Genomic DNA, 15,089 nt, shown 5'->3' with positions numbered 1-15,089 from the left:
ACTTTAAAGTGTACATCCTGCTCCCTGTACAGTTCACTTGGAGCGGAATCACTTTGCCTCACAACCTCACAACTGTGTAACAGTTTCTTTCCTCAAGCCATAAGGCTCCTCAACATCCAGAACTAAAACTCTCTCTCTCTCTCTCTCTCTCTCTCTCTCTCTCTCTCACACACACACACACACACACACACACACACACACAAACCCACACATTGTCTATGTAGAACCAGGGTCCTGGAGAAATGTACTGTGTCAGCTATATGTGGTTGAAATGACAATAAAGCTTCTTGAAAGCTGTGAAGCGTTTAGACATGTCTTCACAAAAAGGTTGTAGATGTAAATGGGAGAAATAAACTTACAGTTTAGACTGCATTCTGTAGAGATTTTATTATATATGCTGTATATTGTATATCAACGAGTCTTGAATCCTGGCCAGGAATCCAGTTTGCAGACCCTTTCTTGGTGAATGCTGTTGTAAGGCAATTGGCCAGTAGAGGGCGCGTCTCAAACACGTTTTAATGGCTGAGTCTTCAAGTCAATCCAAGAAGCTTTTATTGTCATTTAAACCATATATAGCTGACGCAGTACACAGTGAAATACAACAACGTTTCTCCAGTACCCTGGTGCTACATGAAACAACACAGAGCTAAGGACTGAAAAGTAAGTTGTCCTAGCCACATAAAGTGCATAGTGTGCAACTTAGAGCAACCAGTGTGCAGTCTGTAATTGATCATTGTGCAAACAAACAGAACAGGGTTCTTGTAAACATACAGTAGCAGTAGAAATTGTGTTGGCAGAAATTAAATAGAGATGTGCAAAAACAGCATTAAATTGAGTGTGCAAACCAGCATATAATATACTATATATATATATATATATATATATATATATATATATATATATGTATACTATATTGCCAAAAGTATTCGCTCACCCATCCAAATAATCAGAATCAGGTGTTCCAATCACTTCCATGGCCACAGGTGTATAAAATCAAGCACCTAGGCATGCAGACTGTTTTTACAAACATTTGTGAAAGAATGGGTCGCTCTCAGGAGCTCAGTGAATTCCAGCGTGGAACTGTGATAGGATGCCACCTGTGCAACAAATCCAGTCGTGAAATTTCCTTGCTCCTAAATATTCCACAGTCAACTGTCAGCTGTATTATAAGAACGTGGAAGTGTTTGGGAACGACAGCAACTCAGCCACGAAGTGGTAGGCCACGTAAACTGACGGAGCGGGGTCAGCGGATGCTGAGGCGCATAGTGCGAAGAGGTCGCCAACTTTCTGCAGAGTCAATCGCTACAGACCTCCAAACTTCATGTGGCCTTCAGATTAGCTCAAGAACAGTGTGCAGAGAGCTTCATGGAATGGGTTTCTGGGTTTGGCGGGTGCCAGGAGAACGGTACTTGTCTGACTGCATTGTGCCAAGTGTAAAGTTTGGTGGGGGGGGGGATTATGGTGTGGGGTTGTTTTTCAGGAGCTGGGCTTGGCCCCTTAGTTCCAAAGGAACTCTGAATGCTTCAGCATACCAAGACATTTTGGACAATTCCATGCTCCCAACTTTGTGGGAACAGTTTGGAGCTGGCCCCTTCCTCTTCCAACATGACTGTGCACCAGTGCACAAAGCAAGGTCCATAAAGACATGGATGACAGAGTCTGGTGTGGATGAACTTGACTGGCCTGCACCTCAACCTGACCTCAACCTGATAGAACACCTTTGGGATGAATTAGAGCGGAGACTGAGAGCCAGGCCTTCTCGTCCAACATCAGTGTGTGACCTCACAAATGCGCTTCTGGAAGAATGGTCAAAAATTCCCATAAACACACTCCTAAACCTTGTGGACAGCCTTCCCAGAAGAGTTGAAGCTGTTATAGCTGCAAAGGGTGGACCGACGTCATATTGAACCCTATGGATTAGGAATGGGATGTCACTTAAGTTCATATGCAAGTCAAGGCAGGTGAGCGAATACTTTTGGCAATATAGTGTATATATATAGTATACTGTATCTTCTGTACATTATAGAGTCTACACATATATTTATTTATATTGTTTTATTTTTCACATATACTATACATATACTATATTGTACTATATATGTGTATATATATATATATTTTTGTGTTTGCTTTTATACTTTTATATTTTTACACTTTTATATCTGTTACACATTTTCTTTTACACATTTTTCTGTTACACATTTTCTTTCTTACTCTTTCCTCTTTCATGTAAGACAGTCGTAAAAAACATTTCACTACATGTCGTACTGTGTATGATTTCGTATGTGACAAATAAAATTGGATTAAATGTATATTGAATATGAGTGTATATGTGATGTCTTGATATGTGATATCTGATGTTCATGATATAAGGAAGAGAGACGCAGTCATCTTCTTGGCTGTCTTCACTATTCGCTGTAGGATCTTGCGATCAGAAATGAAGCAATTCCCAAAGCAGGCAGTGATGCAGCTGCTCAGGATGCTCTTGATGGTCCCTCTGTAAAATGTGATCAGGCTGGGGGAAGGGAGATGGGCTTAGCCTTTGCACAAAGCTCTAGAACAGAGTTTCTCAACTCCAGTGCTGTACATGAAAGTCTGCAGAGAAGTAAAACCACCATGAAACATGAGGGCCATTACTTGGAAGCAAAAGTTAACACATAACTACACCATCTTTCACAGTGTCACAACAAAACCAGTGTGTAACCTCTGTGACACTTTAGTATAGTTCCACATTTGTCAGCATATACTGTAAATACTGTAATAATGGCAATGAAATAAAATCTGCTGACACGAGTAGTCTATATGAAAACTAGAGTCACAGTTCCAGCATGGTGGTTCTAGGGGCTTGTGACAAGGACTATGAACTATAACAGACAATGGTGCATGTGGACACTTTTCTGGAAGGTGAGCTAAACACCTTTTATGCTTGCTTTAAAGCTGCAGCTAACTGCGCTATTGGCGTAAGCAGTGCTAAAAGTGCTATAAGCATGCAGAGTGTTGGAGTGGAAAACGCACTGATCTCTGCTGGAGCATGACGTGTTGAATTCAGGAGAGTGAATACCAGAAAGACAGCAGGACTACATGGCATCCCTGGTTGGTTCCTGAGACCCTGCACTAAGCAGCTAGCTCTATTGTTTACCGAGATATTCAAGTTCTCCCTAGAACAGTTTTCAGTCCCCTCATGCTTTAAATAGTCCATCATAGTTTCTTTCCCCAAGAAACCTCAGCCTGCCTGTATCCCTGCCCTCCACATTTATGATGTGCACACCTCCATTACAAAGCCTTTAGCTACCTGCACAGCAGAAAGGGGAATTATGTTAAAATGCTGTTTGTAGATTATTGTTCAGCATTCAACACCATAATTCCCTCCATACTCGCCTCTAGTTGGAGATCCTGTCACTGATCTTCCTGACGAACATACTACAATCAGTATTGTACAGGTGGGCAAATATATTTCTTTTTTCATTTTTACTTTACACTTGTGTTCTGAGCCCCGTGCTGTACTCACTGTACACATATGACTGCATGTCCTCTTCCAACACCAGCCCACTGGAGAGAGTGGACAGTTTCCGGTATCTAGGTGTCCACATCACGCAGTACCTCATCATGCTCCTTTCACATCAACACCATGGTGCAGAAGGCCCGGCAGCATCTCTACCATCTCTGACTTAAAGGACTTTAAACTGCCCTCTCAGGTGCTAAGAACTTTCTACACTTGCACTATTAAGAGCATCATGACAGGAAGCATCACAGCATCACATTTAGGAACAGTACCAGACAGGACAGACAAGCTCTCCAGAGGGTGGTGCAAACAGCTTCTTCCCGCAGGTCATTCGGGCCCTCAACTAGGACAGCACCTAGAGTCTGGACCTTTTCTGAACTTTCTCTGCAATTTGCCATCATACCCACTACCTCAGCTGCACTTCACACACAATTTGCTCTACATGCACATTTTTACACTTTACCAGTATATATAACATTCTGTGTTCTAATTCATACACATCACTTTACCAAATTCAGATCCAGTCACTGTATTCAGTTACTACCTACAGTATTTTTGATATATTTGTTTTTCTATTACAATTTTTGAACCATATTTTCCCTATATGTTCTGTTTTTACTTTGTGTTTTGTTTTTATTCTTTTACCTTATTTTTATTCTTTTTTATCTTAGTGTTAATTGGCTATTTTATAGCAAGGGCAGTAAAAAGCCCTTGCATTTCAAAAAATATTGTACTGTGTATGACTGTGTATGTGACATTTAAATTTGAGTTTTTGATAGCATTCTAAACTAATTGATTTTTAGGAAAATAACTTTTTGGGACTGGTAAATCTGCATTGTCAAATGAGTGTGTTTTGGCACACAGTCACTGCCAATTTAATCATATTCTTGCCTACTATTGTTCATGTCGGTGGTGTAAAAGTTTAAAGAGTTTTAATTTGTGAGTGCATAATTCATTTCATAACAGAACCTTCAGGATGAGGTGTTTAGGCATACCAATCCCAGATACAGTAGAATGATAGACCTAACCAAAGCCCAGAGTTCAGAAATAAATAAATGTTCTGCACCTCAAACTAAGCATAGAAGTCGTTCAGTGCATCTGGAAGGGAGGTATCACTGTCACAGGCAGGTGAAGAATTCCTGTAGTTGGCAATCACCTGGATGCCTTGGTGCACCAGGTGCTTGCCACATGCACCTGGTGCTGCCACTGTCACAGAAGTGGATTCTCTGGGCGTGTGTGAGTGCTTTGCCTCTCTGATGGTTTGAGACAGTTTGGGCCTTGCTGTTTTTAAGGCCGTCTTGTCACCTGCTCTAAAAGCGGAGTCTTTAGACTTCAGCAGCGCATACACCTTTGCAGTAATCCATGGCTTCTGGTTGTACTTTCCGATGTAGCTGGTCACTGAGGCCGTGTACTCCTGCAAGTTGATGGAATCTCCATTGGTTGCAGCCTCCCTGAACTTTTTTCCAATCAGTGCAGAGAGAGAGCAGAGGTGGCTCCTGTTTCACCTGTTTCAGAACTGGTTTAGAGCGTTTGATGAGCATCTGTACGCTGGAATTAAAACACTTGCAACTGACTGCCTTGTTCATCTTGTTTAAAAGCAAAATATTTTGTATCCAAAAGTTAATTTAGTGGCTTCACTCACTAGCTTTTCCCTGCATACATCAGGATTTTAGGCATTAACACAATTTGTGCTTTAGAATCAGTATTTTGTGTAGCAGTTACCATAATTTTATTGTATTAATTTTTGTTTTTTTCATCGTGTTGAAGTTTTCATGGGCCTTTTTTTAAGAGTTTGCAGCACCATTAAAAGATTTTGTTGAATTTTAATTTCATGAGTTGGACACTAAATGAAACACCTGGTTTTACAGCACAATAATTTGATGGTATAGGGCCTCCTTTTGCAGCCATAAGCTAGCATCAATTCATCTTAGGAATGATAGAATGCACAGTGGCCAGGTGGGATTTTGAGCCATTTCTCTTGCAGAAAAGTTACCAGGTCACTATGTCATGCTGGTGGAGGAAACCGTTTCCTCAACAGTCGAGAGTTGCTCCTGTTGGGAGCAGTTGAACTGTTGGTTCGGTCACACCAGCATGTCCTCTTTTGTACTCTAAAATGTCTCTTATTATGTTGTGTGGATTGGAATGTTTTATGTACAGCTGCACTTATGCTCTAATTCAACTTTCACACTCTGGTCTTATGGAATGTGAATTCAGTAAAGATTGGCCACCAGGCCACACATACTGTATATAGGCATAAAACCTCCAACACCATACTGGCTGGTTATGTATAACAACTGTACATAAGAGTAATAATTTTGGTTATTCCCAACCTCTCTGCCATTTTAATAAATGCACTTAATGGTGCGTGTGTGTGTTTTATTTTAGTTTGTGATGTTTGTTGTAAATGTTTGCCTTGGTCAGAATTCACTTACTTAGTATCAAATTTCCTTAAAAGGCATTAGCTCTAGAGCAGAGTTTCTCAACTCCAGTGCCAAACATGAAAGTCTGCAGAGAAGTAAAAACATGCAGGCCACCACTCTGAAGCAAAAGTTAACACATAACTACACCATCTTTCACAGTGTCACCACGAAAACCAGTGTAACCTCTGTGATACTTTGGTATGTTTCCACATTTCTCAGAATATACTGTGAATACTGTAATAACGGCAATGAAATAAAATGATTAATATATGTTGCTGACATGGGTAGTCTATAAGCTCTCTGCTATGTCACATTCATCCTGTTTCCCTGTCTTGTCAATGGATTTTAAAGACACCAAGAAATAGACACTGAGATCCCGCTCCGCTGCCTGCAATGCGGGGCTTGCCACTGGGAATATGGATAAATACAAAAGATGAATAAAGCTGCTTTGAGACAATGCTCACTATTAAAAGTGTTAAACAAATAAAATTGAATTGAATAGTTTGTGATTTGCAACACAGGTAATGAATTGCCTTCTGTTTAATTATTTATTTTATAGGTGACACTACAAACATGTTACATTGAGACATTTGCAAGTGGCACCAGGGAGCTTACCATCTACCATCAACAGATTTTCCTGATTGTTTCTTCATTGCACCTGCATGTAGCTCATGATTATTAATATGCAATTATTCATGTGCTCTGGAGCCATATTTGCACTTTCCACGTTATGCCATTTTATATTATTGATACAGTACACTGTCAGGACATGCAGGAACATAGGGAATTGAAATTTAAAGCATTTAACATGTTATGAATTGAATACTTTATCAGTGTTTTCTCAACTCTTACATGGCAGAAGTGCTGAATTCATGAGATAAAATAGAACATACAAATTAAATAAATTAAAAATGTAATAAATACCAAAACCATGAAAATGCCCAGAAATAGGGTACAGCGATGCCATATGTACAAGAAGGGATGTAGGCATGAGAAAACAAAAACACAATGATGATAAAACAAGCAAACAAACAAACAGAGCTAATTGCCTAGATATAGTGATCCAAATCCAACAGAGTGCTTTAGGACCAGAAGGGTCTTTATATCCCTTGTGGATGGTGTGGTTGTAAAAATGCCTAAACTAGGACTGTGTTTAATTGCATATGTTAAAAAAAAAAAGGACAAATCATGTCAGATCTTTTCCAACTTTCAATGTTTAATCACAATGTGAAAATAGAAAACAGAGCAATTTTATGGGACATGTTGGATAAGGCAGAGAAAATTCTTTAAACTGGTTATTTACATTATTATTTAATCATTTAGCACCATGGCTCCACGTTCTCTGTGCACAGTTGATTTCTGCAATTTCTATGGGCAGTTGCCAAAGGTTTGATTTTTAGTTCACTTAGTTAGTTAGTCTTAAACATAAATAAAATACTTCTACAAGTATTTTTTTCCTTATTTATTTATATTTTTATATGACGTCGGTCCACCCTTTGCAGCTATAACAGCTTCAACTCTTCTGGGAAGGCTGTCCACAAGGTTTAGGAATGTGTTTATGGGAATATTTGACCATTCTTCCAGAAGCGCATTTGTGAGGTCACACACTGATGTTGGACGAGAAGGCCTGGCTCTCAGTCTCCGCTCTAATTCATCCCAAAGGTGTTCTATCGGGTTGAGGTCAGGACTCTGTGCAGGCCAGTCAAGTTCATCCACACCAGACTCTGTCATCCATGTCTTTATGGACCTTGCTTTGTGCACTGGTGCACAGTCATGTTGGAAGAGGAAGGGGCCAGCTCCAAACTGTTCCCACAAAGTTGGGAGCATGGAATTGTCCAAAATGTCTTGGTATGCTGAAGCATTCAGAGTTCCTTTCACTGGAACTAAGGGGCCAAGCCCAGCTCCTGAAAAACAACCCCACACCATAATCCCCCCTCCACCAAACTTTACACTTGGCACAATGCAGTCAGACAAGTACCGTTCTCCTGGCAACCACCAAACCCAGACTCATCCATCAGATTTCCAGATGGAGAAGCGCGATTCATCACTCCAGAGAACGTGTCTCCACTGCTCTAGAGTCCAGTGGCGGCGTGCTTTACACCACTGCATCCGACGCTTTGGTGATGTATGGCTTGGATGCAGCTGCTCGGCCATGGAAACCCATTCCATGAAGCTCTCTGCGCACTGTTCTTGAGCTAATCTGATGGCCACATGAAGTTTGGAGGTCTGTAGCGATTGACTCTGCAGAAAGTTGGCGACCTCTTTGCACTATGCGCCTCAGCATCCGCTGACCCCGCTCCGTCAGTTTACGTGGCCTACCACTTCGTGGCTGAGTTGCTGTCGTTCCCAAACACTTCCACGTTCTTATAATACAGCTGACAGTTGACTGTGGAATATTTAGGAGCGAGGAAATTTCACGACTGGATTTGTTGCACAGGTGGCATCCTATCACAGTTCCACGCTGGAATTCACTGAGCTCCTGAGAGCGACCCATTCTTTCACAAATGTTTGTAAAAACAGTCTGCATGCCTAGGTGCTTGATTTTATACACCTGTGGCCATGGAAGTGATTGGAACACCTGATTCTGATTATTTGGATGGGTGAGCGAATACTTTCGGCAATATAGTGTATTTTACAAAAAGTGTTACATGTCACATAAAACCAAACCCTACTCTTTTATATAAGATTGTCCAGTTCCATTTTTTGGTTTGCCATAACCCTTGAGAAGTAGAGTCTGAGTTTGGTAAAAAGGGAAGTGATAAACTCTTATGAGTGTATATAAGATTCACTTCATAAGCATTCTCCACTCTCAGTACTGCTTCACTGAATGTGACTCTCATCATGCATCTGCTGCAAAACATCCTGTTTCTGCTCAGCATCAGTCTTGTTCAGAGCCGTGCCATAAAGGTGAGCTAAAAGAAATTTTAACAACATTAAATATATTAGAATTAATTTAGATAACATTTAAAAAGGACTATTTTAAGTATTTACAATTTACAATATCAGCTCAAATACATTTTAAATATTTATCAAACAGGCATTGGATAATAAGCTCTCTGGGGAGAATGGTGAGATTCAGACTTTTAATTAATTTATCTGAAAATTTTTTGCATTTTAAATCCATGCTCATTTTGTCTTATTTACTTTTGCTAAATCCATTTCAGATAACAGTGTTGATGCAGATTATTTCTCTGTATCTGCCATAATTGAAAGAGCCAACAAAAATGTCGGTAAGATTAAAAGGTAAAATTAAGGTATTACATGTTGTGCTCACCCAGGTTATATATCTAGTTGATATACAACTAGATTTTCACTTATGGGTTTAACAACTGTGTAATATAAATGTGGTTTGTGTTTTACTCTGTGCTCTTCTGGGTGTTCATGTGAAAGAACTATTAATAATATCTTTATGACTTTTTAAATCTCTTACCAATTTGAATGAACTATATGATTTCCAATGATATTTGTCTATTTCCTATTTAATTATTAACTACTTTTGTGAAAGGAGTATTTTCACTAGAACTAGTTTCATTGGTCATGGGATGTACTATAAACATGCACAAATTGAAACAAGAAATCTAGATATAGCTTGCCAAAGCCTGAGCTTTTAGATTTCAAAATAGTCTTCTGTTTTTAAGGCAAAATGTCTTAAAACTGCATACACTAAGAACTCCATTGCACACAATTGTATTTTACTGGACAGGAAAGCTGAAGGGTGGTTTGATCATTACACATGGTGACATAGTGGTGTACCCTGGGCTCCAGAATGCAGATCCATGTACTTCTTGCCAGTGCAAGTGGCCCAGTGGCAGGGATGGGAAGGTTAAAGTGCCCTACTTCATTTCCAGTCAGTATGGTGAGTTCTTGAGTGACCTCTTACCTTATTTCAAAGTAATATTTGTCAGAGCGCCATTAATTAGCTATAACAACCTTCTTTTGAATCTGTCCTTACAGCACCCTCTGAAAGATTTGTTATTTATCGTGCTCTGAAATCCTTTCAAAAGTCAACCTGTGTCCAGTTCGTACCTCGCACCATTGAAAGAGACTTCATACATATAGTCTCACACAAGGGGTATGCCAGCAATCCAAATTTTGCAGAACATTTTCCAGAAACATTTGTCTCCAATCCAGCTCTTATTTAATGAAAGCTGTCTCAAGAATTAATTTTTTGCTGTACAGGTGCTACTCTTCAGTGGGTCGTAGGGGTGGAAGCCAGATTCTTTCCATAGACCGCACTGGCTGTGTTTACCATAAGACCATCCAACATGAGCTTCTGCATGCTCTGGGCTTTCATCATGAGCAGACTCGTAGTGACCGTGATGATCATGTCAGAATCCTCTACGAAAATGTTATTCCTGGTGAGCAGAGCAGATATACCTGCTTCCTATTTTTCTTCCTAGTTTTTTTTCTGTTCTTATTCTAAGTTCTGTTCTAAGCACTTATTTTGCTTTCATGCGGATTTAAAAAGCTCTCAAACAGACAAAAATAAAATGAAAAAAACCATAAAAATATAAAAAATAAAATAAAATAGTTCAAGAAGAGGTGTTTGTTTAATGCTTCATTTCAAGCTGATGTAGGATGTTTTTGCACCAAATTAATGCAACATTAAATTTTCCTACTATCCTTCTGTAATTAGTGATCTTAAAGGAGAATTCCACTTTCAGAACAACAATTTTAAAAACATTTACTCATTCCCTGCTCATCCAAGATCTTCATGTCATTCTTTCTTCAGTCGTAAAGAAATTATGTTTTTTTAAAACCGCATTTTAGGATTTTTCTCCATATAGTGGACTTCAATGATGCCTCCGAGTTTGAACTTCCAAAATGAGTTTAAATGCAGCTTCAGAGGGCTCTAAACAATCCCAGCCAAGGAAGAAGGCTCTTATCTAGCGAAATGATTGGTCATTTTCTTATAAAAATAAAAAATGTATGCTTTTTACCCACAAAAGCTTGTCTAGCACTAGCTCTGGGATGCGTGTCCACGACACTGCGTACTATGTAATCACGTCGAAAGGTCACAAGTGACGTAGGCAAACGTTCTTTAATAACAAAAAGATAGCAGGAGAATGTCTTGTGTGTTGATATCCAGGTGCAGAGCGAGCAACCACAGCTTCAATTACTCAGGATTTTTTAAAGGTAATTTTTGAGCAGTCGCATTATTTCCAAGCGGACGTAATCTTTTATTCAAGATCTAAGGAACTTTATTAATCCAAGGGGGAACCTGCTTAAATGTTTAAGGTCTGATACAAAGTAGGGTCTACAATGCCATTCGGTTGCAGTGTGTTCAGCTTATATCTGGTGTAAACAAAAGAGCCGGCACCATGTTGCTGTGCGCGGGTCACTCGGAGAGTTGAAAACAGAAGTTCAGAGGCAAAAATACCGACAAAAACTCAGTAAGAGTTTATCACTAGTTAAAAACAAGTTTTTTTTAAAAAAGGATGAAGATATAATAGGTAAATTAAGGTAAATTAAAAGAGAGCAACTGAAACAGGCTCCTTCAACTTCAGAGCGCTTTTTTTTTCTTTTCTTTTTTTATCTCCACAATTGTAAACACTGGGGCTGTATTTCCGCATATGTCATGTGTGACCTCAGCGACAATGGGAGATATTCTACAAAATAACTTGAGAAATGAATGTTTTAGTTTTATTTTTCTTTGTAAACACTGGGTCTGTAGTTCCGCCTATGTCACTCGTGACCTTTCGACGTAATTATGTAGTACGCAGTGTCGTGGATGCGCATCCAAGAGCTAGTGATTTTGTGGGTAAAAAGTATAAAATTTTTCTTTTTATAAGAAAATGACCGATTGTTTCACTAGATAAGAGCCTTCTTCCTAGGCTGGGATTGTTTAGAGCCCTCTCAAGCTGCATTTAAGCTCCAGTTTGGAAATTCAAACTCAGATGCACCATTGAAGTCCACTATATGGAGAAAAATCTTAAAATGTGGTTTTAAAAAACATCATTTCTTTACGAAAGAATGACATGAAGATCTTGGATGGCATTTGGGTGAGTAAATGTTTTTTAAACTCTTAAACTGAAATTTAAGTTCTGAAAGTGGAATTCTCCTTTAAAGCTAATCACACAAAAATCGAAAAAGTCTTAAAACATATGTAGCCCGGGATAGGAATTAGTGACGACACCGGACACAGGATGCAAAATTTTAAATGGGGATCTTTTATTGTTTAAATGGGGACCTTTTATACTGTAAGCAGTGCAGCATTAATTATGCAAATCTCGGGTAATTTTAGTAAGAAAAGGTTGAGTTTGTGTAAAGTTGTTGGAACTCAAGAAAGTCACATCAGAGTCACAGATAACTCATAAAGCTAGGCAACATAAACAACGGTAGCAGCCCTTGATTCTGAGAAAACAAACACACACAAAATTGTAAAATCTGATAACACAGAACACAAAATAAGGCTGCTAAAGCAACATGAACAATATATGAAAAAGTTCTTCATTACGTTACATTCTTGAGACTAATCTCAACATTACATATATCATTACACTTAATACATCAAAGTAACCATTTTACATCACAGTAAACAAACAACTTCAAAATGGGTTGATTGAGAAAATTAAGTAAATTGAACTTATTCAAACCTACTATTAATCACCACTCTTCTTCCGATGCTCACACAGAGGACCGCCAGTAACATCGTCCCGATTCTTAAACGGCCAGCGCACTTTCATCAATGGATGAGGACACTAATATACACTTCATGTGCAGTACCCTAAACTATGGTTCAGATAACCAGTCTCATGAAAAGACAAGTCACCATTTCAACCTAGTTACACATACATGCTTACTATATACTACGGGCACCACCATGTTGAAATGGCATAATGGAATTACAGCCAAGAGAAATTCTGAGTTTTCTTGTGTTTATCTAGCTGATATCCTGACAACCTCTCTCATGTAGGAAACCTTACCTACTGTTACAAAGTGCCGATCCTTCCAAAAATGTTTTATAAACAGCTCCTAAGAAATATATATGTTTTGCTTTTTGTTAAATAACATTATTTTAAAATCCATTTATTATTAGAATTAGTTCCAGTGTATGAGCTGTTACTATAAAAATGATAAGCAGATAAATGCACTACTGTCAGAGTTGTTCTGCTACAAAAACAATTCCATATCTTCTGATATAAACAGTTTAACTTTTCTGTGTGGTAGTTAATATTGTAAGTCTAATATTGTATTTAATAGGTAATGTTTTGTTTGTAAACTGTGATTCCTTTAATGTTTTGCACCTATTTATTATATAGTAAGATGAAATGTAATTACAGTATATCAAAAAAAATGTGAGTGTGAAATCTACATAAGACTTTAAGTAATGTTGGAAGAGTTTGTTCTGAAAAAAATTATGTTGTAATTATATGATTCATATATCCACAGGAGAAGAACGCAATTTTGAGAAATTCGACACCAACAATCTGAACACTCCATATGATTACAATTCTGTCATGCACTATTCAAGGTAAAGTATTAAAGTCTTTTTTAAATTGGATTTCATTGTGAGAAAAGCACAATTATAATTGCAAACACATTGTGTTGGTCCAGGTATGCTTTCTCCAAGAACGAGCTACCAACCATTGTCCCTATACCAGACAATGACGTTCCCATTGGAAATGCAACTGAAATGAGTGACAATGACATTCTACGTGTTAACAGACTCTATTGCAGTGAATGAGTCTCTTACCATCACCAGTGTATTTCAAATTCTTTTCCAAACTGCTTGCAAAAAAGTTGACATTTATAAAGCTTCTGATTTATTCTGTTATAACGTTTCTCAAATTTAACAAATTGAAATTTGCTTTGATTTTTCACCTGCAGTCAAATAATAAAAAAATGATATAAAACATCAGTGTCTAGATTCATATTGTGAAGTGGTAGGCTGAATATCACTGTCTTTCTTAATTTTCAAATTAATCGATCTCAGACTCAGAATTTAATTAAACTGGCTCATACGGTGACCCTGAATAGTAAGGCACTTTTTAAAACATGACTCAAAAAATGCTGGAAAATACTAAAACTAGCTTGCAAGGCAATATTCAAGTCCCTCTCTGATACAGCTATATGGATGCCGCAACAAACATGGACACCATTAACTATTAGCTATATAATATCAAATGAAGTTTATAATTTTTACTGAATGCATGACAGAAAGCATTTTTCAGCTTAATCTTATTTCAGTATGGTAAAAGCACAATATACACCAAAAGTGCCTGACTATCTGACTATCACACCCATGTGATTCTTCAACTGTTGCAACAAAGCTGGAAGCACACACATGTCTAGAATCTCTTTGTATGCTGTCGTTTGAGAGACTTCTCTTTACTGGACTAAAAGACACAAACATGTTCCAGCATGGCAATACAATACACCAAAAAAACTTGATAAAGATCTAACACTGCTCCTCGAATGTGATCTTTCTTCTTTTCCCCACGCACTCACCACAATTCAAACATTACACAGAACCCACCTTGGAGCCAATGTTTTAGGTTTCTTTACATCTCCAAAATGGACAAGACTCTTAAAAATGATCTATTATGGTTCGGAAAACTTGTTGCCTTTCATGTCCTGCCTTATATGTATCATGTCTGTTTATTTTTATGCTTTGATCATATAATATGTAGCATAAAGGTTAATGAGTGAGCTTATAACAGCAAGTATTTTATGATGGGTTTGTTTGTGATCATACTCTGCACTACAGCAATCAAGTTAACCATGTAATACTTATCATTTTGATAAATGCTTCTGCGCCCACATATTTTATCTTAACTGATTTACCTTCAACTGTAAGTTGAAGGCAGGTGATGTCATAAGCCATTACTATTACCATATACCATATAACCATATACTATTTCCATTGAAATCCATTCACCTGGGCTACCTTCAATTTTTTCAATATTTAAAAATATACAAATGAAGGAATCTAGACCTTCATACAACAACAACTACAGAAGTAAATATTTTAATTTTTGATATTTCCACTGTAAATATTCACTCCAGATTTACACATATGTCACAATGTCTTTTTTCTTTGCGTGTATTCAAAGACTACAAGCGTATATTCAGAATATACTAGAATATATAATCATATAGGGTGGCATGGTGGCTTACTGGTTAGCACATTCACCTCACACCTCCAGTGTCCTGGGTTCAAGTCT

At 38.1% G+C, this 15,089-nt stretch overlaps 1 protein-coding gene across 3 annotated transcripts; it reads left to right on the top strand.

Moving 5' to 3' along the window:
* The first annotated feature begins 8,577 nt into the window (after positions 1 to 8,577).
* Positions 8,578 to 13,776, top strand: LOC131347406 (high choriolytic enzyme 1-like). Of its 3 annotated transcripts, XM_058381423.1 has the most exons (8): positions 8,578 to 8,829; positions 8,960 to 8,990; positions 9,087 to 9,152; positions 9,626 to 9,778; positions 9,877 to 9,994; positions 10,102 to 10,280; positions 13,315 to 13,396; positions 13,480 to 13,776. In XM_058381423.1, exons 1-8 carry the CDS (start codon positions 8,764 to 8,766, stop codon positions 13,607 to 13,609), a joined length of 825 nt encoding a protein of 274 aa, XP_058237406.1. In that variant the 5' UTR covers positions 8,578 to 8,763; the 3' UTR covers positions 13,610 to 13,776. The 3 variants fall into 3 exon arrangements, 1 of the variants encoding a protein (XP_058237406.1); XR_009203756.1 differs by lacking the exons at positions 8,578 to 8,829; positions 8,960 to 8,990; positions 9,087 to 9,152; ... (1 more) ...; positions 9,877 to 9,994; positions 10,102 to 10,280 and adding exons at positions 10,951 to 11,058; positions 11,738 to 11,924 and having other exon boundaries at positions 13,480 to 13,536; XR_009203755.1 differs by lacking the exons at positions 8,578 to 8,829; positions 8,960 to 8,990; positions 9,087 to 9,152; ... (1 more) ...; positions 9,877 to 9,994; positions 10,102 to 10,280 and adding an exon at positions 11,065 to 11,924 and having other exon boundaries at positions 13,480 to 13,536.
* Positions 13,777 to 15,089: the final 1,313 nt, after the last annotated feature.

Source organism: Hemibagrus wyckioides, linkage group LG27, assembly GCF_019097595.1.
Source record: "Hemibagrus wyckioides isolate EC202008001 linkage group LG27, SWU_Hwy_1.0, whole genome shotgun sequence".
Taxonomy (NCBI): domain Eukaryota; kingdom Metazoa; phylum Chordata; class Actinopteri; order Siluriformes; family Bagridae; genus Hemibagrus; species Hemibagrus wyckioides.
This window is presented reverse-complemented; position numbering and strand designations above follow the sequence as displayed.

Bases quoted from the DNA above. Each gene is read 5' to 3' on its own strand.
- LOC131347406 (XM_058381423.1), top strand. From the start codon at position 8,764: ATGCATCTGCTGCAAAACATCCTGTTTCTGCTCAGCATCAGTCTTGTT. The intron at 8,830-8,959 runs GTGAGCTAAAAG...TTTATCAAACAG, and splicing joins TTCAGAGCCGTGCCATAAAG to GCATTGGATAATAAGCTCTC. The intron at 9,153-9,625 runs GTAAGATTAAAA...TTTACTGGACAG, and splicing joins AAGAGCCAACAAAAATGTCG to GAAAGCTGAAGGGTGGTTTG.